This window comes from Sesamum indicum, linkage group LG14, assembly GCF_000512975.1.
Source record: "Sesamum indicum cultivar Zhongzhi No. 13 linkage group LG14, S_indicum_v1.0, whole genome shotgun sequence".
Taxonomy (NCBI): Eukaryota; Viridiplantae; Streptophyta; class Magnoliopsida; order Lamiales; family Pedaliaceae; genus Sesamum; species Sesamum indicum.
The window spans coordinates 591300-616034 of record NC_026158.1 but is presented as its reverse complement, the minus strand read 5'-3'; the positions used below and the strand labels follow the sequence as shown (position 1 = coordinate 616034).

The following is a 24735-nucleotide window of genomic DNA, read 5'->3' as shown; positions in this document are numbered from 1 at the left end:
TCAAATTGAAAAGGTCCTTGTATGGACTTAAATAATCCGGACGTATGTGGTAAAATCGTCTTAGTGAGTACTTAATAAAGAAAGGATTTTGCCATAATCAAATAAGTCCATGTTTATTCATAAAGAGGACAGAGTCGGGATTTGTAATCATAGCTGTGTATGTTGATGATTTGAATATTATTGGATCTCCTGAAGAGATTCAACAAGCAGCTAATTACTTAAAAAGTGAGTTTGAGATGAAAGATTTAGGCACTACAAAGTATTGTCTCGGCCTGCAGTCCGAACATACTAAGGGTGGAATTTTCATTCATCAATCAAACTATATAGAAAAAGTCCTTAAGCGTTTTCATATGGACAAAGCTCATCCATTGAGTACACCTATGGTAGTTCAATCGCTTGATGTTAATAAAGATCCATTTCATCCTCCAGCACATAACAATGAGATTTTAGGTCCAGAAGTACCATATCTCAGTGCAATTGGTGCATTGATGTATCTTGCTAATAATACCCGACCAGATATAGCATTTTCTGTTAATCTACTAGCAAGATATAGTTCAACACCAACAAAGAGACACTGGAATGGTGTTAAACACGTTCTACGTTATTTACGTGGAACAAGTGACATGGGACTATATTTTGAAAGGCATGATGATGCCAAAACAACCAAATTAGTTGGTTATTCAGATGCAGGGTATTTATCTGATCCACATAAAGCTATATCTCAATCTGGATATGTATTCATCTATGGTGGAACTGCTATTTAGGTCCAGAAGTACCATATCTCAGTGCAATTGGTGCATTGATGTATCTTGCTAATAATACCCGACCAGATATAGCATTTTCTGTTAATCTACTAGCAAGATATAGTTCAACACCAACAAAGAGCCACTGGAATGGTGCTAAACACGTTCTACATTATTTATGTGGAACAAGTGACATGGGACTATATTTTGAAAGGCATGATGATGCCAAAACAACCAAATTAGTTGGTTATTCAGATGCGGGGCATTTATCTGATCTGCATAAAACTATATCTCAATCTGGATATGTATTCATGTATGGTGGAACTGCTATTTCATGGCGTTCAACTAAACAGACTTTGGTAGCCACCTCATCAAATCATGCAGAATTAATTGCATTATACGAGGCTGGGCGTGAATGTGTATGGCTTAGATCACTAATACATTATGTGCATGAATCATGTGGACTGCAATCAATCGAGAAAAGTCCCACAGTAATATATGAAGACAATGCGGCGTGCATCGCCCAAATCAAGGATGGTTATCTTAAAGGCGACAGAACCAAGCACATATTACCAAAATTTTTCTCCACTCACGAGCTTCAAGTGGAAGGCAAAGTTGATGTTCAACAAATTTCATCAAGTCAGAACTTAGCAGATTTGTTTACGAAGGCATTACCAACAAAGGTGTTCAAACAACTCATACGTAATATTGGCATGCGACACCTGAAAGATATCTGCCTCAATTGAGGGGGAGATTATACAACTGTACTCTTTTCCTTAGCCTTGGTTTTTATCCCATTGGGTTTTTCCAGGCAAGGTTTTTAACGAGGCAGGATGTATATGATAAAGAGGTATGCATTCAAGGGGGAGTATTATATATAATATGTATATATGAATGCATACACCTCTTCATATTCTTTTTTAATACCCATTATGTTATACACCCTTTTGTATCCCCCATTATAATTTGTAATTATAATGATTTATGGTGTATTTTGTAACCATATTTTTTGTGGTCTATAAATACCACCATGTATTTCATTTGTAAAGAGATTTTGAGAGTGAATAAGAAAGTTTGTTGGAGAAATACATATATTATTTCTTTATATTCTATTAAGAGTGATAGGCCAATAAACTTAGAATTTCTCTAAGTTTATAACAATTTTAACTTTTTACTAACATTGGAAAAGTATTTTAAAATGTTTCAGTGGGAAAAAAAAAGTAGTTTAAAAAATTTTACTGACCCATGACCCGGTGTAATAACAATTGACCCGTGACTCCAGCCCATATCCACGTGAAGAAAGAGTGCAACCGTCCTTCTGGGCCTAATGTAATGGGCCCATTCTAGGCCCAATCTGACAAAGATGATTATTGCTATAGTCCAACAGGCCGGAGGAAGCCCAACACTGGCCATTACTTCTTCATACTTTTGGGCGGGCCATTCTTTTAAAATATGCTGCGCCTTTTGTGCCCTAGACGTATGAACAATCGTCGTTTCATATAATTTTTATTTTCAAATAAAGGGATAATTAACTTCATTATGGTTCCATTTGAATAACAAGATTTAAATTTAATGGAAAGATTTTAAATGATTTCATATCACAAGAATTTCAAATTCATTAATATTTAATAAAACATAGTTTCAATTTAAAGTTGAAAATTTGAAATCATTTAAATTTAAAATTATCCAAATAAATTCAAACGGATTTTCTCTTCGGGCTTTGATATTTGTAACTTCAAATCCATCAATTCACATGTACGTTTAGGTTGATAAAAAGTCCTTCAAATTTATTTGGATAATTCCGAAATTAAAGTATTTCAAATCATTCAAATCTATTTTTGAACGATTTTTGTTAAATATTAATGAATTTTAATTTTTTTTTTAAATTGAGTCATCTGAAATACTTTCTTCAAACTTTCCCTCAGATCCAAATCCATTCTTAAAGAATTCCGAACAAGTCCATATTAAATGCATCTCAACCCACAACTCAAGAAAAAATTAAAAAAAAAAAAGAAACGAGTTTCCATAATTTAAAATAATAATAAATTATTTAGACGAATCTAAATAATTTATTATTACGAATTTGAAATCCATCAACTCAAATTAACCACTTTGAGAATTTTACATTTTAGAGCCCAAAAAAACTCTTATTTCTAATTATTATGTAATCAATTACCCTTGAAATTAACACTTTCCAATTCGGATGATAACTATTTCCATAAATAGAAAATTATTCCCAAATCCCTATTTTAATTTCTTGTTTTTTCAATAGCAAAAGCAATTTTTGGATGGATATTGGTAGCAAAGAAATCTCAACAGATATTTGAGTTTATTTTGATCGATTTTTGTGGAGTTTAACATATAGTATTTTATATATTATTTTGGTTGTTTGTGACTGATCGAACCTGACACATCACGAGTTAAGTACTGAATAATTTGATTTCGTCGCACCCCTGTTGGGATTGTTTGCAAAAGCTTATGCTTTTCCAAAAGTGCTTAATTTAAGAACGGGTAGATAAGTGATGACGATGTAAAATTTATGTGTTTACGAGTAATAATAGTATACGATGAAAAGAAAACTGATGTATTACCGATTTATTTGTGAAATTACTTAACTACCCTGGTAGGTGGATAGACTTTAGCCATCACTGGAATGCATATTTTTTATATATACACAAACATTCAGGACAAAAAGATCATAAAAAAAATTCAACATACTGACGAAAATATCTTAAATAGTAAAAATTATATTTCTAGACACCTTAATTCAATTTAAATTGAACTGTAATTTATAAAATATTTAATTTAAAACAAACAACCCGTTACCATTTCCTCACTATTGAGCTGAGTCAGACAAACGAACCAAAAGTTATATTGGAATTTCTCTTATTATGATCAATAAAATAAATAATTTGATTTATTTTTCAGCCCCGCTGTTACCAATATATGGTAATAGGGTTTTTCCATAAAATAGGTTGATGGGATGGGAGAAAGGAATAATTTGAATAATATATATGTATATATATTTGAATAATTTGTAACAGTTGGGGGACTTTCTCAACTGTTGTTATTAGTGTGGTTTTAGCTGGCACTTACATCATTATGCATGTTGTTGTTAGCTATGCTATCATGTCCTAAACCTTTCCAATTCCCATGCCTACCAAATTCTCTATTTCTTTTTACGTTTTAATTAATAATAATAATAATAAAGAAATCACATTTGTTGGCATTAATGTTGCACCAACAATATTAATTTCACTTATTTGATGAATTAATTTAGGAATTATTGACATATTTTTTAATAATAAATAAATGATGAATAAATTACGGCGAGTGCTCCGTTGAGACTTAATATAATTATAAACACTTTCTTGTTATTTTAAAAACATTAAATATCCGCTTGATTTTAACCCCTGCCCAACAATTAATCCAATCAATTAGATTTTTATTTATTTTCGTGGTGAATTGATCAAAATGCTCACTTGAACTATGAATTATACTTATCTTTTAAAATTTTATAGAATTTTTTATGAAAATAGTGATTCTTTTTTTATATAATTTTTCAAAAATTTCCGTCCAATTTGTTTTGTTTTAAAAAAAAAAGGAAATACTGTAAGGGAAAAGTTGAAAATTTTAGACTCTATCCAATGACTACATAATTTTATCAAACATCGAGAATTATTTATAATTTTTCAAACAACGAAAGAGTATATGTAATTATACAAATGCTCATGAGAACTTATTATAATTTACTGATAAATAAATTGTGGGGGAGTAGGGCGTTAGCTTCCGTTGCATCATAGTAGTTAATTGTATTTTGAAAAAAGGCGACGTGTTAATTACATATTAATGTAATACCACTGTATAACATCAAAGTGTGATGGAAGATTCCTACCACTTTTGTACATGTACAATCTGCATTTATCTCTGGTAATAATTTTAAGCGGTCCATATGCCATTGCCTAAAGATAGGTCTCAGCATACATACATATATGTATATAGATGGAGAAAATCACCGCCTGACAGATACCTCTGACCGCTACAATGAATTGTTACAAAAGGGTATTTATTGCACGGCCAGAACCATGAATTATTTTTTAAAATAATAATAAAATATTTATAATTACGATAAATATTAGGAGAATCCGTCATAATTTACTCTATACAAGAATTTTAGTCCAATTTGTTTTAAGTATTTTAATTGAGAATAACTATTAAAAAAGTAATTAGAAAGTCAATTTTATGATAATAAAAGAGAAAAAGAATGAAATTTGAGAAATATTATTACAAGAGCAATAAGGTAAAAAAAACATAGGAGTTGCATACATACATACACTAAAAGCTCACCACCTCCTGTCATCTACCTTAGACTTCAAATATCCTTCAACCAGAGATTTTGGCCTAACAATCCAACATATATGTATATATACACATACACATATACATACATACATACATATACATACATGTATTGCCTCTGGCTTTCTCTCTCTATCTCTCTTCTGTCTTCTCTCTCTTCTCTTTACCTAAATATATATTGTATAAAATATAAATAATATCTCCTCTCTTGTGAGCTAAAGGGAATTCCATTTCTTTTGATTTTGTTTAAAAAGGAGTGGAATAACCAAGAAAGAGAAGAAAGCAAGAGAAGGACCTTTGGGGGGGAGAGAGAGAGAGGAGGAGGGTTGAGAGAGAGAGGATGAGCGTACCCTCTGTTTTCATTTACGTGTATTCCTCTCGTTAGATCTTGGTTTCATCAATTTTTTGAATTTGTTTCGGTGGTGAGTTTTTGATTGAAAATAAATTTAAAACATTGGTGATTTTCTGGGTTTTTTTTTTTTGGTGATTGTGTTGGTGTTTCTGATCTGCATCGATTGTGAAATTTTCAGCGCTCGTGTATTGAATCTTAATTGATGAACCGGGGATCCAATGGTTTTGAATTAAATCCGGCATTTCCTACTTGATATTTGATCAGTGTCTGCTACTGGGTTCCTGCCCGATTTTCTGGATAAGGTACAGATTGTTTTGTTTGTACTTGGATCTATCAGATTTGTCTTTGATGGATTAACTTCTCTGAGCCTATGTAATTCAACTTATGTTGCGGGCTCAGTCGTCTTATTTTCGAATTGATTCACGCATTTGATACGATCAGATTTTCTCTTTTCTTTTTTTTAGATTCTATCATTACTTGGTGGTAATCTGCTATTTAGCTCGATTTGCAAGACTGCTTCTGTTTAATTTCCTTTTGTTCTGGTCATTTAAAAGTTCTTTTGCTTGGTTTTGGTGGATGATTGTGGATTAAGTTGGTATGAAATTGCAGGAAAGATGGAGACGGATCAAGGTAAGCTCTTTATTGGTGGGATTTCTTGGGACACGAATGAGGAACGTCTTAAAGAATATTTTGGGGCATACGGGGAGGTGGTGGAGGCAGTGATCATGAGAGATCGAACCACGGGCCGTGCTCGTGGCTTCGGCTTTGTAGTCTTTGCCGACCCTGCGGTTGCTGAAAGAGTGGTTAAAGAGAAGCACATGATTGATGGACGAACTGTAAGTTGGTTAGAAAAGTCATTTAGGTCATTACAATGCATTCAAAATGCTGCATTTTACATTGTCAATGATAGTTATCCTTGAACTCACAAAAAGGGGTTGAGGCAGTCTGAGTTCAACCAGTTGATTATAAATTTCCTATTCTTAAAAATGAGGCAATGTTGGTTGTCAAGTTCCCATGCGCCAGAAATAAATGACGGGACAATGTGTTACTCGGACTTCCTTGCCTGAATTTCATGATTTTTATGTCCGTAATTGGATAACCATCTTTTACAACAAAAAGAATCCTCTTTCCTTGGTCTATATCGTCTCATTGCATGGACTATTCATTGTCTTTCATCTTTCAGGTTGAAGCAAAGAAAGCTGTTCCAAGAGACGACCAACACTTGATAAATAGAAACAGTGGCAGCATTCAGGGATCACCAGGACCTGGACGCACTAAAAAGATTTTTGTAGGAGGGTTAGCATCTACAGTCACTGAGACCGACTTTAAAGATTACTTTGATCAGTTTGGAACCATAACAGATGTTGTAGTGATGTACGACCACAACACTCAAAGGCCAAGAGGTTTTGGGTTTATAACATATGATTCAGAGGATGCAGTGGATAGGGTATTGCACAAAACCTTTCATGAACTCAAAGGTAAGATGGTTGAGGTAAAAAGAGCAGTTCCCAAAGAATTGTCTCCAGGGCCCAGCCGGGGCCCACTTGTTGGTTACAACTATGGTTTTGGCAGAGCAAACAACTTCCTTAATACTTACCCCCAGGGATATAATCTAAGCTCACTTGGAGGCTATGGTGTCCGGATGGATGGAAGATACAGCCCATTGGCTAGTGCGCGTGGTGGGTTTTCTCAGTTTGGTTCTCCCGCTTATGGAATGGGTGTGAATATGGAGCAGGGGTTGAATGCGGGTTTTGGTGGGGGCTCAAACTTTAGTGGCAATGTAGGTTATGGCCGTGTTGTGAACCCCTATTTTGGCAGTAACCAGGGCAGGTCTACTCCTATTGGTTACAATACAAGTAGCAACCGCGGTGATTCCTTTTTCAACTCATCATCCAGAAATGTGTGGGGAAATGGTGGCCTTAATAGTTCGGCAAATAATGCCAACTCCGGTTCATACTTTGGTTCTGGAAGTGGTGGTTTTGGAGTATTCGGAAATAATGGAGCAAATTGGGGCGCTTCTCCTATTGCCCCCTCACTTGGGGGAACTTCTTCCAGCTATAGTGGGGGAAATGTTGGTTACAGAGGTGGAGAAAATAGCTATGCACTGGGAGCAGGAGGATTTGGAAGAAACAGTGGAGCAGGTGTAGCCACAACATCTTCATTTTCTGCCTCAAGCGGTGGTTATGAGGGATCTTATGGGGACTTCTATCGCAGTGGCTCTGTTTATGGTGATCCAACGTGGCAAACTGCATCTTCCGAGCTGGATAATTCAGGTTCATTTGGTTATGCACTTGGAAATTCAGAAGAAGTCACAGCTAAAGATTCTGAGGATTATGGGGTGGGCTATGACATTCCAAATCGAAAATCCAGTAGAGGTACTCCTTTTTAACCTTGCACTAGAAGTTGCAACAAACTTGTTGACCAGAATCAGAAACATTTGAGCCGTGATTAGGTTTTTCCTAGAAAAACTGAATTTGGATGATTGCGATTAATGTCCTCGTGATGCAAATAGTTCTGTAAAATTCTGTGAAAGTAATCACATCAGGTATCTTAAAAGAAGATACAATATTTTATTTGTGGATATATTGTATAAGTTGAAGACTTAGAGTTGTAAACTCTTCTCCATCTAGTTTGTCTGCGGAAAAATCACAGATGTCCTAAAAGTATGCTGCAGTATGAAGCTGTTGGCTGTCAGCTGTGTAATCTTACTCCTTTTTACCATTTTCATGGCCACTTTTCAAAATTTTAAAGTTAAGCTGAATACTACAGCAAGCTTGGAGAAATTATACTTCATTACCCTTTATGTTTTTCTGCTTGCGTTCCTAAATATATTCGATATCCAGTTCACACGATAAAAACGATGTCCTATCTTGCCCTCAAACACAAAACATGTTAGACCAGAGGCAGGGATTCCTTGAATTACGTGTCATTATAGCTATTCTCAACCAGGGACAAACTCACACATGTATATAAATGAGTCTGATGTACTTTAAACTAAGGACTTGTGTACATGCTTTTTGGCATAAATTTGCTTCATGTTGATTTTGTTGTTATAATCGATCGAATGAAAATCAGGTTGTAACTTCAATGAATCTCTCAAAAACTACAAGCATAAAGTATAAAGTACTGGTGATAATCAATTGACCTGTCTCTTTCCTGATGTTACTCATAACAAACTTCAGTCATGATTTCTCACTACCTTTCAACTCCGTAGAATAGATTAAGCAAGTTTCGTCCCAACTTGTTAATTTACACCAAAGTCATGATTTGATCATCTCATTGCTTCTTTCCACCTTTCAGTTCCGCATGCATGAAACTTCAGTTCATTTATTACTTTTGGTTGTCCCTAAGATTATGATTTATGCGGATCTGCTAAATATTATAGCTCTTTTTCCTTTGAGCTGAATTATTATGACACATGGCGTCCTAACGGAATAATTTGATTCAGCTATTGTAAGATAGTCTCGTGCATCTTCTTAAAAATCTGAAATTGTTTTAAATTTCCATCCTTGGTCATGTTATGTATTTTCAATTGTTTGTGCATTCTTTCATCATTTGGATAACCCAAGTTTTTAATTTCTAGTCTATCTCAATGATAAGTAACCATCACAAAATTTTTCACATTCTTAAACTGGTGGCACTTGGTTTCAATCATCCAAATCAATAAACTCATGAAAATTGCTCATATGGTTATTCTTGTGGCTGCATGGGTTGAAGAATATCCATGTAAAAGTGCAGTAATATTTGTATTGTTGCGACACTGATAAAGATCTTCCTTTCAAATAGTTGAAGTGCATTTGTTCACTGAGAATAATTAGCTTTCCCTTTTTATTATAAATAGATTATTTGACATATAAAACATCTCTTATTAAGATTTGAAGCATGCGCAAGAGATTTTGACTATTCACTGAAGAAGGACATTAGGATTTACTACCTTTACTTAATTGTGGGAACAACTAGGGGTGCTCCCTTCCACTCACGTCTTAAAACTTATGAAAATTTATTAGCAATGGGGTTGATGGCATAGAATTAAGCAGAGGTAGTTTGTGACCAGAGAAGTCTAATCCATTAATTCTATTGATAGCTTTTCCTCCTTATGATGGACCGAGAAACATATGGGTTCAGTTCACCGCTTTACACCATTCTTATCTTGTGGCATATTGGTTGAACACATTATAGCTGCATTACCTACAATTTAAGGTGTGGATTATTCGAACTAATCGTTTTAAAAAATTTGGAAAGAATTGATAAAAAAAATACCGACGGTCTTTTCATATTCAGATAAGTTATATGGAATTATCCAGTATACCAACAAATTCTGATAGCCTAACTTTTCTCCGTGGTTTTCTTCAGGAATTGCTGCTTAGGAACTTTGAGCATTCTGAAGATGATGTAGGAGAGGAAATATTAAAAGACACGTGGATTGTGAATTTCTTTCTTATCCCTCATAGATATATATCTCAGATCATAATGATGTTATACAGAACTAACAGAGTCTTGGTGCAAAGTATACATGCTCAGAGAGAGCAATTTCAAGGGATTTTGCCAAGGTTTGAGGTTTGATTTTTAGCGTAACATAGGTTTGTTCATCAGCATTTTGATTGAGATGTAAATCAGATTGCGGGATATATACTTTTGAAGATCCATTCCAGCTTTATTTGTCGTGCGACTCTTCAACACAGGACGGTGGTACTACTGGTACGGCGTTGAAAAGGTAGAGAGTTATTTTTGTATTCTTTTTTCTTCCATCCCCTGTTTGACTGGCAAAGTTCTCTTCCATTTGTGTCTGGGATTTGTATCTCTCTCAGACTGTATGTGAGTTTCTGTTTGATTTTAATAGCGTGAAATATAAGAGGGATACCCTCCTAGGTTTCCCTTCAATAAAAATATCGAGTAGTATGATTATTCATTTACTGGAGGTTTTGTATCTGACAAGTTTACAGTTTCGTTCGTGTATGAAATAGATGTAGTGTGAGAAAGAGACTTTTAATTATTTGTTGCCCAGTTATCTCTTTTTTCCCATTTCTTTTCAACTTTTACTTGATATGTTCAGCTCATGCATGCATCCACTACATGTTTGATTATTGTTGATAATCCGACAGTTGGAAATAACTAGGATGTCTAGGTGCTGAAAGGAGAAATTGAAAAACCATTACTTTTAGCTTTATTTTTCTTACTCTTGGTTGTGTATTAGGAGCTCTGCCCTGACACCCAAAGCTCATCTTAACGGGGCGATCAGGGTGGAAGAAATCGGTTAGGGAGTTTGGTGGGGGACGATGCATCGGTGAGCTCAATGAGGGTAAATGCTCATTAGATTATACATTTAAATTCAAATGGGATTTCACAAAAGTGTAGTCCAAAGGTGACAGACTATTGAATTCAGCTTTCCCTTTCATGTTGTATGGAAATTAAGTTAGGTACTCTAGGACTGTTTGCATAAGGCATAGTTTCTACTGGTTTTTGGGGGTGAATGTCTCACCTAAGCATTGGTTTGCAAACTTTGTATGTGAGGGTGTTTGTAAGTTTTGTCACAGTTGCTGGCAGCCCTTGAAAAGGGGTAAACCGTTAATACGGTGGTTTGATGGTCAAATGTCCGACTCATTGAGGTCATAGAATTTGTCACTTTATATGGAGGTGAATTTTGAGGTCATGGTGGTTTAGTGAAAATTTGGTTAAGTTATCAGTATGTTGGAGGGGCTACAGTGATCAAATTCGATAAATTTTGGCACTAAGAACATTTTGTAGCGTTTAGTAGGAGCAAACACGATGAATTCATAATTAAAAAAAAAAAAGTATAAGAGGGCACGACAACGCAATTGGCGACTACATTATTCAACTGGCAAGAAATGTTATGTATAATCGTCTTATTCATTTATATTTCAACATGTACTTGATTTTTATTATTTTTGTAATTAAAAATTATAATAATTTTTTAATTTAAATCCCAACATAGTAGAATACACACACACTTGGAAAAAAGTAAAACCATAAAATTTTTAAAGAAAAAATTACTTTTAGATTTTTTTTATATACTAATAATTTTTCCAATTTTTTTTTTAAAAAAAAGGAAAAAGTAAAATTCTGGGAAGAGGAAACTAGACTCGTAACATTGTGGTCGGCCGTTAAAGCAAACTAATTTGAGAGCGGAGACGGAGGAGGAGCCCACAACTGCTGTAAATGGGGCGTAGCTATTGGCCGTTGGATTTAGAAAATGGTATCTTTCGCTGTTGATCTCCCTTTCCCATCCTAAAATTTGCCGCAGCAAATCTTATCTCATCATAAGGCCCAGATTTTGTTCCTGTGCGTCACAGTTCCCATTTTCCTCACACGTGGCAAAAACTACGGCGTCAATTTCGAGCAGACCGTCCATTGCGCGAGCCAATCACACTCACCCGCCCCACTGCGCCCCGCATATACATATATTTTTACATAAATTTCATCAAAGAATTGAGTATGATTTTTTTTTTTCTTTTTCAGAGGTGTGATTTTTAATCTAATAGTATAATAGTTTTTATATTTTGATTTGTAAATTAATAACTATGATTAGTTAGTTGTTTTATCTGATATTGATTAAACTCGATAAGATTAACATCAAGAATAAAAATAATATATATATATATATATATTTCTAAATTTGATTACCATGAAAGTTTTATTTAAATTAGAATTGTTATTAATGAGTACAGTGACAAAGACACAGTGATAAAATCATTGTAGTAACTTTTTTGTAAGGGATAATTATATTCTATTCTCTTGAGATTTGGTGTTTTTATATGTAGATTCCTGTAATTTGAAAAATTATATTTAGTAGCCTTAATGTTTGCATAATTCTAATATTAAAAATGAATTGAATAAAAATTAATATTTATTCTTAATTAACTTATTAATTATTATATGTCAAATAAATTTTTTCTGACTAAACTACTCAATATTTACATCCCCACATGTATAAGGATAAATTAATTATAAAAAAATCTATTTGACTTGCAATGAATCAATAATAAGTTAATCCTGTATACAATATGCTTCTTTTTTTGTTAATATCAATAAATTTGGTAAATTCTGACTAACAAAAATACTTATTTAAAAGACGAAAGTAAACCTCACGTGTATTAAATATAATTTTCAAACCACATAAAATTTATGTATAATAACACAATACATTGAAGGAGGAGAATGTAATTATCCCTTTTTGTTGTCATCTATATCATATATTAAAAGGACAATTATAGACTAACCACTACGGTTGGCAAAACACGAGTTGTTTAAAATGCCCCTAAATATACTTATTTTTCCACAAAATATCTCTTTTAATGAATTAAATTTAGTAATAATTTCTTATTCATGTGCAAAGTTAATTCGTTTTGCCTTTCTTCTTTTTCATTCAACTAAACAAATATAACAAAATAATTAAACTATCCACACACATCACAAAATAATTAAACTATCCACACACATCGAGTGTACTTCAAACTATTATAAAAGGTGAATGTAGTAGCAACATGTGAAATTCATACTACATCCGATACTTTGTATACTGGGTATACGAACGATTGCCTCGTATTTCTTTTTGCAAAAAAGAAATGTAACAATCATCAAGCTACCGGATGTGAGCAAAAATGTTGTCAATATAACTATACGTTCCTGTATCTTCAAGGAGCTCTATCAAATGGCTTCGTATCATTATAACAAACATCCCAAACAGCTTCCATGGCATCCTTTGCTGCAGCTTCCGAACAGTATGGATTTGCAGCCAACGATTTCATTACCCTTCGCCTTATACAGTCCTTCAGCAGAAGATTGAAGAGGTATTGTTTAGGCATCAAGATGTAAGGAAAATGGTGTAATTTGCATGCAAAAGCAATCAGAAGATGATATGAAATGGAGTTAACAATAGCTAAACATATTCATAAATACAGAGCAAACGATTCGGTGTTGAATCTTTCATCCAGTACTAGGTATGTGCAAGGAATTCTGCTCTTAAAATTTTCCATTTTACCATTCAGTTCTCTCTCTTCCTCTCCCACTACGTGCAACTGAGAGATAGAAACACCAAAGAAACAGGTACTCAACATTGACTGAAACGGTGTCCATTGATTGGAAGTTGACAATGGGTTTAAAAGAGGAACAAATTATCCGGTGGGAGATTGTCTGCTGGATGATTATACAACATACTCAAACTTTTTTCTTAACTGGTATTCTGATTAGCCAGAAATGGAGAGAGTATAGAGAATCTTAGAAACATAACAGCAGGGAATGCATGGATGAGAAAACACATAAAAAATGTGGTCCTCGCGTCACACTGTGTTCCTTATAGCTGAGCTCGGCAATCCTTTTTTAGCTTCTCTGACTAGGACAGAAATCAGTCCCTGGATTATTACTTTGACCACTACTTGTCTGCTCTTTAACTGCTGAAACTGAAAGTTGATGTTTTGCCTAAGGATTTTAGGACTGAAGTCTCAGCACAAATTATAATCTGGATCCAGTTCCACAGGACAAAGTTTAATTGGAACACAAATACTGTATACAATTTTCTGAGACTTGAGGGTCCTAAACTGACCATGACCGGTATCTCGACAGGCCTGAATACCTGCAAATTAGGAAGAACCAGGAGTTCCCTAAACTATTTGAGAAGGGACAATCCTGTCACATCCTAACATATACCGTCATATATACCAATTGAGGTAAATCATAACTAAAAATTTAATGGAAATACTTGGCCGCTCTTGACTAGATCATTGACTTTCTTTTCTTGTTCTCAACTATCAAATTAGAGATCATCATAGATGGCAATCATGTCCTTGAAAATGAAAGACTAGAATACTAGGGAAATTGGTGAGAAATAAAACTCACTTGTTCATGCCCTCTTATCTTTAGAAAACCACGAAGTAACTCCCTTTTATAATGGCAATCACCACTCAGATGACCAGCTCGAATCTGCTCTCAAGAACAGTAAAATAGAAGCCACAGGTCAGGAAAGTGACCCTTTTGCTTAATTAGATGAAGAGAAAAAGCATAACAAAGGAAAAGCAAGTTTCAGAAGAATATAACCTCACTGCACGCATGATGAGCACAATTAGTCCAGTCCAAATTTGCAGCCCGACAGTCATCATATGCATGAATGAGCTCGTGGATCACCACTTGAGTCACCTCATCTTGAATTTGCAAGTGATTGCTACAAACTACTATCTATTGCACAAACACATAACAACGAAAACTGAAGAACAATAAAATGATGGGTAAAATTATTAAATTCTTTGTCTTACACTTAAAAGCAAAAGGATGAAATAACCAAAACCTATAAGACAAATTCATAATATGGCAAGCTCAAACTCTTAGTCTTTGATGCTACACAAAGTGGTTTACACGGAGAAGTAATAAATACTTTATCAATCAACACAAGTTTCAGAAACAATATCTACTACAATATTTGCCTTTGCAATTTCAAAAGATTTTATTATAAGAAAAGAGCAGTGGATTATCAATGAATTACCCCTCCACCGGCAACATAGCCACCGGCAGTGGCTTCTTCGCAATTGACGGCCTTTATGAAATTGCTTCCAATGCTGCATCCAGATTTCTCTAGGTGCTCCTTCAGAAATTTCACCATCGGATCTGCAATAAATAGAATGTGAACACTAAACCCTGGAGGGGAAAAACGACACAATTATTCACAAGAAATAATACTTCTGAGACTTCTCTGGATCATATTCTGGCATTCCTCCACCGTCATGCCGCCGCCCTGGGCGGAGGAGGAGAAGTTACCAGCACCAGACCTCGGCCTCGAATCAGCATCACCCGCCATTAGTTTGTGGTAGATACAAACTGCACTATCCAAGCTGAAGTTTTTTCCGAACTCACAACTGGTATGGAACTACCAACTACCCGAACTCTTATAGCTTGAATTTGCTTTCTCCAAATGCCAAACGAAGTAAGCGATTGCTTCACCCTCTGGTTTTCTTCCGCCCCAAGAATTTAGAGAATGTCAAATATTCGAATTTTCTCGTTTCTTGAACTAATCCAGTGTGTTCCACCATGGAGAGAACGGCGGGGCTGAGCCGATGCTTGTGGTGGCGCCGGCTGGATCAACGGCACCGGGATGGGTGCTGAGGTTGAGGAAATGGGGGAGGGGAGGACGGCTGGGTAACTGGGTTTGGGGTGTTTTTATCTAGGACTTGAATCAGGACAGTTGGATCCGATCCAATGAGGTCTGGATGTGGGAATTCCGGGTATAGGACCGACCCGAACAAATACCATTTTAGTTTCTAAAGCGCCCTGGTAAGGTTAGGCCCAAATTGGTTTTGGATCTCATTAATGGGCCATGTGTACATTCAGCCCAACTTGTTGATGGGCTACTGATGGATGACTCTTTTTGTCATTTCATAACTAGGTTTAAATTTTTGAACGCTCCAAGCAACGGTCATATGCCACGATTCTAACGTCTCTCTCCCGAACAACATTTAAATTTCAAATCAGACTCTCCCCCCTCCCCCCCCCTCTCTCTCTCTCTCTCTCTCTCTCTCTCTCTCTCTCTCTCGGAGACTCAAATTGCAGATTCATCTGAATTTTTTTTTCTTCCATTCAGATCTTTCTCCGACAAATTGAAAGGTTTCTACGGTGTTGAGTTATTTACACGCAGGTTCCTTGTTGAGCACGATCATGGCGAAGCCCAGCTCTGAAATATCTGAAAACAGCCGATTCTTCGGAAGCATCTCTGCCTCAGTGCCATTCAAGAATTTACTGCCGAAAGCAAAGCAGAAGTCAGTTTCAACCCGCCGCTCGAAGTTCAGATTGGGTGGTGAGAATATAGCTCCAATCGATCCCAATATTCAGATCCGCGATCCTCCACTTTCTGCGTCAGTCTCATTTCCCAAAAAGTCGCCCTCAAAAGTCAGAAGTTATCCGCAAAAGGAAGAAATCACGGCGTCTCTGGTACAGGAGAAGGAACCTGAGGCTCCAGATCCACCAGTCAAGGTACTGATGCATTTTTGTTTCAGTTTTGTGAAAACATAATTGTGAGTTTTGTTGAATCTTAGATAATTTGTCATGTTTGGATAGAGGCCATTTTTCGATTTGATAAAGCTGGTCTTGTTTTTCAACCACAGATTACGAGTATTATCAAATTTATTTTACTAGAGATGTCGATGATGTACTTATCGAAATTATGTGGTTTCTGGTTTGTGGATAGGTGGTGGTGAGGATTAGGCCTGCCAATGGTCTTGGAATTGGAGATACTTCGGTCAGAATAATTTCAAAGGATTCAATATCAGTTGCTGAAAGAAATTATACATTTGATTCAGTTTGTGACTCAGATTCGACTCAGGTTTGGGATTATTTTACAAAATTCTTCACATACAACGGAACTGCAATGCATTTCTCTTAAGTTTCTTCCTTTTTACTTTGGCTTGACTAACTATTAGTAAAATGATGTGAACTGGAATACGGTTATTTCTGTTTCATGGTCATTGGGAAAAGCATAAGCATCAAAATTGACCTATAAAGTTGTGTGATTTTAGGGGGACGTATACCAATTAGTAGGTGCTCCTCTGGTTAAGGATGCATTATCTGGTTATAATACATCAATTGTGGCTTATGGACAGGTAAAATTTTGGCTGATCTTGATCTAAATTTCATCCAATTATTTAATTGATCATAATTCTGAGCTATATTTTGTTTCCAACACTAGACTGGGAGTGGGAAGACTTACACAATGTGGGGACCCCCAAGTGCAATGGTTGACGGTCCATCAGCCAGTGGTCTTCAGGGTATTGTGCCGCGCATTTTCCAGAATCTTTTCTTCGAGATTCAGAAGGTAGTTTATTTTTATGTATTGTCGACTTCAAAAATCTTAGACACTATTATGACAATTCGGACTTTTCTAATTGCTTCCATCAATGATACAGGATCAAGGGAATTCTGATGGCAAACAGACAAATTATCAGTGTCGGTGCTCATTCCTGGAGGTGATCCTTTTTTCACGAGTGCCAATTTTCTTGGTTTGATTTCTGTGTATGGTAACTAAGATCGATGGTTTCTTGCTACAGGTGTATGATGGAAAAATTGGTGATCTACTTGATCCAACACAAAGAAACTTGGAGGTATAAATCTACTTTTCCTTTAAAAAATTAGTTGAAGTTTCACTAATTTTCTTTATATACTTCGTCGATGTCTTTTCATGCATATTTATGTTCAACTGGTTGTTGGTTCAATTATCCAGATAAAGGACGATGCCAAGAATGGATTTTATGTAGAGAATCTGACTGAGGAGTATGTGACTTGCTATGAGGATGTCACTCAAATTCTGATCAAGGTGAAAAGCAGGAGTTTCTGATCGCATTACATTGTTCCCTACATGCTTTATTGTTAATATGATTATTTTTAGGGATTACTCTAAAGACAACTTTATGTTGTAGGGCCTGTCAAACAGAAAGATGGGAACAACAAGAATAAACTCCAAGAGCTCAAGATCCCATATCATGTTTACATGCATACTTGAGTCTTGGTGCAAGGTAGTATCAGCATTTGCTAATAATATCATTTTGGAAATTCAGCTCTTAGAAAAATTTCCCTTGCTTTCTTCTCTCCATCCACAAAGAAGTTAAAAAAGAAGCTAAATAATAGCATGATGAACATCATGTTGTCGGATGTAATCATATGCTGTGGTATTCTGAAGCTAAAATCATAGAGAGATAAAAATTAACTTTTTGTGAAAACCTTCTTCCCTATAATTCTCACATTTACTTTAGCAGATATCTTTATTTCCTATCAAATACCATTGATTTTTCTAAAATTATCTTGCAGGAGTCCTCATCAAAGTGCTTTGGTAGCTCAAAGATTAGTAGAATCAGTCTCGTCGATCTTGCTGGATTTGAGAGAAATGTACTTGATGATGCAAGTAGACAGCATGTGAAAGAAGCGAAATATATAAAGAAGTCTACATCGCAGCTTGGGTATGTCTTTAAACATCTTTAATTTTGGTTCAGGCCTTTCAGTTTTCCCTTTTATCTACGAAATACTTGTGTTTATCTTTTGATTACTGTTGTTATCTCCTGTTAGTGCATCATCTTCAGCCTGTAGCTCTTTCATTACATGACTCCATTATAGATCTTTAAGCTTCATATAGTAGGTGATGGCTAAAATTTATTGGAATCTTTGATAGAAATGTCGAGTTTAACTTGGTTCTGAATGTTGCCAGCTGCTAGTCATTGAATAAGATTCCTACGGAGATGTTTTTGTTTTAGAAAATAAATAGAAATATGGGAGAAACCAACCAAACAAAAAATTGCACTGCTGCTGTAAACTTCCAAAGTTGTACCAGATGATAAAGTGAAGCAACAAATATACAATTAGCTTGCTGTTATTATGTATAATTGCATGTTTCATCTGAAGCTAAATAATAGCATGATGAACATCATGTTGTCGGATGTAATCATATGCTGTGGTATTCTGAAGCTAAAATCATAGAGAGATAAAAATTAACTTTTTGTGAAAACCTTCTTCCCTATAATTCTCACATTTACTTCAGCAGATATCTTTATTTCCTATCAAATACCATTGATTTTTCTAAAATTATCTTGCAGGAGTCCTCATCAAAGTGCTTTGGTAGCTCAAAGATTAGTAGAATCAGCTGCTAGTCTTTGATAGAAATGTCGAGTTTAACTTGGTTCTGAATGTTGCCAGCTGCTAGTCATTGAATAAGATTCCTACGGAGATGTTTTTGTTTTAGAAAATAAATAGAAATATGGGAGAAACCAACCAAACAAAAAATTGCACTGCTGTTGTAAACTTCCAAAGTTGTACCAGATGATAAAGTGAAGCAACAAATATACAATTAGCTTGCTGTTATTATGTATAATTGCATGTTTCATCTGAAGCTGTAACTAATTGCATAACCTGCAATTTTGTAGGCGCTTGGTAAATATCCTTGCAGAAGAAAGTCAATCAGGGATATCTGAAGAAGTTCCATATAGAAGTTCTCGTCTGACTCATCTGCTGAGAGAATCATTTGGTGGCAATGCTAAACTCTCCATCATATGCACTATTTCTCCAGACAAAAAGTAATGCACTCTCTGACTTCTCATCTAATTACCAGAAGCAAAATTTTTGTGTAGAGAATTATATGATGCCCTTGATAACTAATAAACTCAGTCATTGTGTTTGTGATGCTTATGTTAGTACTTCTAGAACTTCTATTTCCTGCTGGAAACAATATTTTGTCTTGAAGCATAGAAAATGTCATAATAGGTTTCTTTCTGATTTCCCTTGGGTTTTCACTCTATAGATTGCACATAATAGGTTTCTTTATTATGGTGCTTTAACATTCTTTTTCTCTTTCTACAAGCAGGAGCAGTAGTGAAACTGTAAGCTCACTTCGATTTGGACTGCTGGCAAGACTCTTGAAGAATGTACCTGTAGTTAATGAAATAACAGAAGATGATGTTAATGACCTCAGCGATCAGATTCGGCAGTTGAAGGTGGTGTTGTTTGTTCCTAAAAAAAAGCTAAAGCTTCTTTGGGCTTTAGTATCTTTCTTGACTCTGTTTGTCTAATGCAGGAAGAACTGATGAGGGCTAAGTCGTCCAGTGGATTCAACTCTCTAAGCAGCAGTCATGGATATTTCAGAGGGGGGAATGTGCGCGACAGCTTGAACCAGTTGAGGCTAAGCCTCAACCGTTCACTAATCTTACCCCGCATCGACAATGATTCTGAAGAAAATATATGCATCAATGAGGATGATGTAAAAGAATTGAAGGTTCACATTGACAATATTCGTAGCTCTCTAGAAGAGAACTTGAAAGAAGATTCTGAGAATGGAGAGAGTGCCCTCTTATACTCTGCAGAAGGTTGCGAGACAGAATTCACTTGTGAACATTATTTGAGCTGTTCTGAAGAGAGTGAAAGTGAAGAAATCAATTCAAGTGAAACAGCAATGCCGTCTGATAAAATTTCTACGAACTCAATTGCTATTGATCCTCCATCAAGGAATAGCTTGTCAATCAGTGGATGCCATCTGCCAGCAGTCCTTGAAGACCCTATGTTGTCCGAGTCTCCTAAAATAAAAAATTCTCAAAGGAAAAGCTCTGTTTTCCCATCAAATGTCCCTATTCAGGATGACGCAGTACAAGCTTCCAAAAATCTGGATGTGATACGGCAGTCACTCCAATCTGACAATCTTAAATCCTCCTTAAGATCTAGTAGGATATTTGCAGGCCCTACTGAGTCCTTGGCAGCTAGTCTCCATAGAGGATTACAGATCATCGACTATCACCAGAGGAACTCAGCACCAGCTAGCTCATCTGTCTCCTTCTCTTTCGAACATTTGGCACTCAAACCATGTCTATCAGCTGACAAGGCTAATGCTTCTGTCCAAACCTCATCGGAAGAACGATCTGCAGATCAGACTTTTCTTTGCATGAAATGTCAAGGCAAAGGTAGCAATGAAGCCAATGATAGCTTGACAGCGGTGGTACATGGATTAGCAACAAGTTCAAATGTATTGGCAACTCAAGTGCGGAAGGATTGTTTTGAAGTTGCTTCATTTGACTCTGTCATTTCTTTGTCTCATCCCTAATTTGTCTTTCTTTTTACAGGATATGGAGAAAGATTTGGCTTTGGCTATTCAGAGGGAGAAAGAGCTCAATAGCATTTGTAAGGACCAAGCAGTACAAATTGAGCATCTAAACAAAATGGTAGATTCTTTTAGTTGATGTAAATTAGTATCTCTAGCCAAACTACAAGCTAACATCCAGATATTCTGCAGCTCGAGCAATGCAAATGTGTGATTGACCAGACTGATACTAGCGTATGCCGCAGCTCTTCAAATTTCAGTGGGAAGAACCAACTGCCACCAACCAATGAGAATGAACATGAGAAATGCCACCCACCAAACAACACTGAAACTAAGGTTAAGAAACTTTTCTTGCTAGTTCCTCTATATTTTGATTTCTGTGCCTGTTGTTTGTGACCTTAGCTCTGATCTTATTCTTTCCAGCTTCTGACATGGGATGGTGATGAAAATCAAGAAGCAGAATTTATAAAGGAGAAATGTGAAATTAAAGAAGTCCAGGAATTCAATGCTAGCATGAAAAATTCCTTCACTTTGGAGGAGAGGGATGCCCTTCTCAGAGAAATTGAAATTCTTAGAAACAAATTGCAGTTCTACACTGATGCACCTACAAGAAGATCATCAGACAAACTTAGATCTTCTTTGCTGTCACAATCAATCCAGTTGAGAAAAAGTTGTGTATTTGCTCAAGGTAATAATAGTGGGGAAGAATTCGAGAAGGAAAGACAAAAATGGATGGAAATGGAGAGTGATTGGATTTCACTAACCGATGAATTGAGAATTGAAATTGAGGCTAATCGTCAACGAGCAGAACAGGTGGAGATGGAGTTGACACTAGAGAAGCAGTGCACAGAAGAGTTGGATGATGCCCTTAAAAGATCTGTTGTGGGTCATGCTAGAATGATTGAGCATTATGCAGAACTGCAGGAGAAGTACAATGACATAGTAGCAAAGCATCGAGCAATTATGGAAGGGATAGCAGAGGTGAAAAAGGCAGCTTCAAAAGCAGGAGCCAAGGGTCGTCATGGTTCTCGTTTTGCAAAGGCTCTCTCAGCTGAGCTTTCTGCTTTGAGGGTGGAAAGGGAGCGGGAAAGAGAGTTATTGAAGAAAGAAAACAGAAGTCTTAAAGTTCAACTCAAAGACACTGCAGAAGCTGTGCACGCTGCTGGTGAAGTTCTTGTTAGGTTGAGAGAAGCAGAAGCAGCAGCTTCACAGGCTGAGGTAATTCATACTTCTTCGGAGACAATACTTCTAATTCTCTAGTTTTTTGCAGTGACTACTTTGACAATACTGCCAAATTAAGTTTCCCTGACTAAAGTTCTCTATCTGTGCAGGAAAAGAACACAATGATCCAAGAAGAGAATGAAAAGTTAAGGAAACAAATTGAGAAACTTAAGAGAAAGCACAAGATGGAGATGATTACCATGAAACAATATCTTGCAGAAAGCAGATTGCCTGAGGCTGCATTACGACCACTATATCGACAAGACTCAGATACAGTGCATCCTGATACAATTCAAGATGATGATCAGGCTTGGAGGGCAGAATTCGGGGCAATATATCAAGAACACTACTAAGTGCAACTGTAGCTGGGCATATCAACTACAACAACCGCATTCAAGACCCCACTCAGGTCATCTGGAATCACACTGCTAAACCGACTACTGTCATATGGCATAGGATCTTTCTATGTTTGCTTGTGCTCTGCGAAGTTATGTTTGAAATTTGTTAATTATTTTTCCTCATATGATATGGAAAGAATAAGCTCACAACTAGTATCTCTGCTTTTGTTACTCAGTAATAAATTTTGGCTTTTAATTAGATCTTTAAGCTTTGTTCCCTGTGCGATTTCCTTCTCCTTATCATCACTTTTCTAGATTTAATTCGGTTGACCCTAACTTACTGTATACATAGTTTATTCAAAGGTTTTCCAATATAAAATGTGTTTTTTAAAGTTACAAAAGCTTTTGGAGTTATTTTAAGGATTTTTGAACATTGTGGTTTTTAACTACCAGTATGGTTTTAACATTTTGTGTGCATAAAAATAGTTTTAACAATAATAGCAACAATAGGCACAGAGCTTATGATATTCAACCTAAATAGTATATACAAAGCATTGAATAATAAAGCAAGCATCCATAGATGTTCACTGTACAAAAAACTGACATTATCAGAGACTATCACTAAAGAGGAAACGATAAAACAAAACACGGAAAGAGTTTGATGAAAAATGTTCACAGAATGAAGTCATGTTGCTAAACTAGCAGTAAAAACTACAACTGATAGTCTAAACAGTTTAGTCTACCGCCCCGTTTCACAAAGATAGTGAATATGTACTATGTGGGTACTTTTCTTTCGTCATCTAAGTCAAAACTCCTATATTGCATTCTTCTATCCAAACACTAACAACTCTATTCTCTTCTTATATGCATCTCTGCGTCACGTCCGTAATTCCTACCTCCTTCAACTCGCGTAATGGGACGGACATTCTTCTGGTTTTATCTCTACCAATACGTACCTCAATTAGTCAGCAAGCTGAGTAGAATGGTGTAGCAGAAGAAAGAACTGTATCCAGTCAACTAAAGATGGTGACTTGTAAAAAGCTACTGATATAAACTCTGATCTTTTGTGTCTGGTCTTCTTGAATCTACATGACCGCTGAAATGCTGCTATCGAGTGCAGGCGCAAAGGGGTTCTCGGGAAGATTGAGTCCTTGAGCACTGTAAGTATGAAAACACCGTGGTTAAGCTGATAAATGATGTTGGGGCAGCATGTAAGTTATAGAAACATGTCCAACAAGTTTAAGCTGTTTGCATAGCCCCCGTGCTGTTTGATGACGTGGTAATGTTTCGATTATTTTATGGGTTACTCTATTCATAGAAATGTATTTTGTACCTAATATTCAGAAGGCACTCTAAACACAAAGAATAGCAAAAAACAAGAAATAAGATTCATGCCAACCCGTCATGATCGCAGCAATTATTTACTGAGAACTTGGGGTTATCATCACTCGAAGAACCACTGTTCAGAACATCAAGCAGATAATGGTATCGATCAGCAGAAGGAAATCTGGAGTTATCTGCACAGTTTAGATCTGAAGCATCAAAAAGTGGAAACAAAGACCTGAAACTCAACGAAAATGGACTAAAAATGAAGATCAAGAAATTCTGAACGACCTTCAGGCACTTTAAGCTCATCCATGGAATAACCCAAGCAAGATTGGCCAGCAAGAGGTTTGGAAGCTAACTGGAATTGTGAGAGACGCCTCGCCTCAAGTTCAAGGGACCTTCTGTGTTCTTCCATTAGCTGCCGCCTGAACAGCCCGTAAGATTCCGACCCTGTTATCCATCATAAAACCAAGGATCAAAAAGCATTTGCAGTTTCATATGATAAACTTCTCATTTATCACTTGCATATGTTATTGCTGTCTTGATCTCAGACTTAAAGCAAAGAACCAAGTGTTTAGGTTTAAGACAGGCTAACTGTCAATAACTTACTGGCTTGAAGTTCCGGGTCGATATCTATTGGGTGTGAGCGACAATACATTGCAGGCTCAAATTTTTCATGGCACTTCCTGCATTAGAAAACAAATTAAATGGCAGATATGCATATATAGGAATGCTGGCACAGAAAATCCATCAATGACCGAAAATTCCACTAATGAGTAGTGGGTACTCGTCGAATTGAAGCACAGTTTTCGAAAGAGTTAGTAAAGA

General features: G+C 36.0%; 5 protein-coding genes across 6 annotated transcripts in view; 2 read left to right on the top strand and 3 right to left on the bottom strand.

Annotated features, from left to right (window-relative positions):
- LOC105176615 (heterogeneous nuclear ribonucleoprotein 1-like) lies at positions 5332-10447 on the top strand. Its single transcript, XM_011099485.2, has 5 exons — positions 5332-5524; positions 5633-5756; positions 6064-6290; positions 6638-7829; positions 9808-10447. The coding sequence occupies exons 3-5, from the start codon at positions 6069-6071 to the stop codon at positions 9819-9821; spliced, it is 1428 nt and encodes a 475-aa protein (XP_011097787.1). The 5' UTR covers positions 5332-5524; positions 5633-5756; positions 6064-6068; the 3' UTR covers positions 9822-10447.
- LOC105176614 (mitochondrial inner membrane protease ATP23) lies at positions 12912-15605 on the bottom strand. Its single transcript, XM_011099484.2, has 5 exons — positions 15142-15605; positions 14948-15069; positions 14506-14643; positions 14308-14391; positions 12912-13241 (listed from the first exon to the last, which is right to left on the bottom strand). The coding sequence occupies exons 1-5, from the start codon at positions 15257-15259 to the stop codon at positions 13107-13109; spliced, it is 597 nt and encodes a 198-aa protein (XP_011097786.1). The 5' UTR covers positions 15260-15605; the 3' UTR covers positions 12912-13106.
- Positions 15957-22859, top strand: LOC105176613 (kinesin-like protein KIN-12F). 2 transcript variants are annotated; one of them, XM_011099483.2, is made up of 16 exons: positions 15957-16428; positions 16643-16777; positions 16971-17054; positions 17141-17266; positions 17358-17417; positions 17499-17552; positions 17672-17764; positions 17868-17963; positions 18256-18404; positions 19362-19511; positions 19799-19928; positions 20009-20947; positions 21045-21143; positions 21215-21358; positions 21446-22240; positions 22354-22859. In XM_011099483.2, the coding sequence occupies exons 1-16, from the start codon at positions 16114-16116 to the stop codon at positions 22594-22596; spliced, it is 3612 nt and encodes a 1203-aa protein (XP_011097785.1). In that variant the 5' UTR covers positions 15957-16113; the 3' UTR covers positions 22597-22859. The 2 variants fall into 2 exon arrangements, with proteins under 2 accessions (XP_011097785.1, XP_011097782.1); XM_011099480.2 differs by having other exon boundaries at positions 20009-20962.
- Positions 23130-24551, bottom strand: LOC110013120 (zinc finger CCCH domain-containing protein 18-like). The gene is made up of 3 exons (XM_020698864.1): positions 24196-24551; positions 23981-24098; positions 23130-23739 (listed from the first exon to the last, which is right to left on the bottom strand). Exons 1-3 carry the CDS (start codon positions 24320-24322, stop codon positions 23667-23669), a joined length of 318 nt encoding a protein of 105 aa, XP_020554523.1. The 5' UTR covers positions 24323-24551; the 3' UTR covers positions 23130-23666.
- The window catches only part of LOC105176631 (zinc finger CCCH domain-containing protein 18), a 1805-nt gene continuing 1391 nt past the window's right edge, over positions 24322-24735 (bottom strand). Inside the window, exon 4 of the mRNA XM_020698823.1 lies at positions 24322-24357. Coding sequence (XP_020554482.1) covers positions 24322-24357 — 36 coding nt within the window. The remainder of the gene's footprint in view (positions 24358-24735) is intronic.

What these genes read in the sequence shown, in the direction of transcription:
- LOC110013120 (XM_020698864.1), bottom strand. Translation starts at nt 24,322, where the DNA reads ATGGAAGAACACAGAAGGTCCCTTGAACTTGAGGCGAGGCGTCTCTCA. An exon ending in TGAGCTTAAAGTGCCTGAAG is followed by an intron (nt 24,099 to 24,195) that starts GTCGTTCAGAAT and finishes TAAACTGTGCAG; the next exon opens with ATAACTCCAGATTTCCTTCT. An exon ending in AATTGCTGCGATCATGACGG is followed by an intron (nt 23,740 to 23,980) that starts GTTGGCATGAAT and finishes TCATACTTACAG; the next exon opens with TGCTCAAGGACTCAATCTTC.
- LOC105176613 (XM_011099480.2), top strand. Translation starts at nt 16,114, where the DNA reads ATGGCGAAGCCCAGCTCTGAAATATCTGAAAACAGCCGATTCTTCGGA. An exon ending in ATCAGATTCGGCAGTTGAAG is followed by an intron (nt 19,929 to 20,008) that starts GTGGTGTTGTTT and finishes TGTCTAATGCAG; the next exon opens with GAAGAACTGATGAGGGCTAA. An exon ending in CAAATGTATTGGCAACTCAA is followed by an intron (nt 20,963 to 21,044) that starts GTGCGGAAGGAT and finishes TTCTTTTTACAG; the next exon opens with GATATGGAGAAAGATTTGGC.
- LOC105176614 (XM_011099484.2), bottom strand. Translation starts at nt 15,259, where the DNA reads ATGGCGGGTGATGCTGATTCGAGGCCGAGGTCTGGTGCTGGTAACTTC. An exon ending in GATCCAGAGAAGTCTCAGAA is followed by an intron (nt 15,070 to 15,141) that starts GTATTATTTCTT and finishes TATTTATTGCAG; the next exon opens with ATCCGATGGTGAAATTTCTG. An exon ending in GCTATGTTGCCGGTGGAGGG is followed by an intron (nt 14,644 to 14,947) that starts GTAATTCATTGA and finishes TTTGTGCAATAG; the next exon opens with ATAGTAGTTTGTAGCAATCA.
- LOC105176615 (XM_011099485.2), top strand. Translation starts at nt 6,069, where the DNA reads ATGGAGACGGATCAAGGTAAGCTCTTTATTGGTGGGATTTCTTGGGAC. An exon ending in ACATGATTGATGGACGAACT is followed by an intron (nt 6,291 to 6,637) that starts GTAAGTTGGTTA and finishes TTCATCTTTCAG; the next exon opens with GTTGAAGCAAAGAAAGCTGT.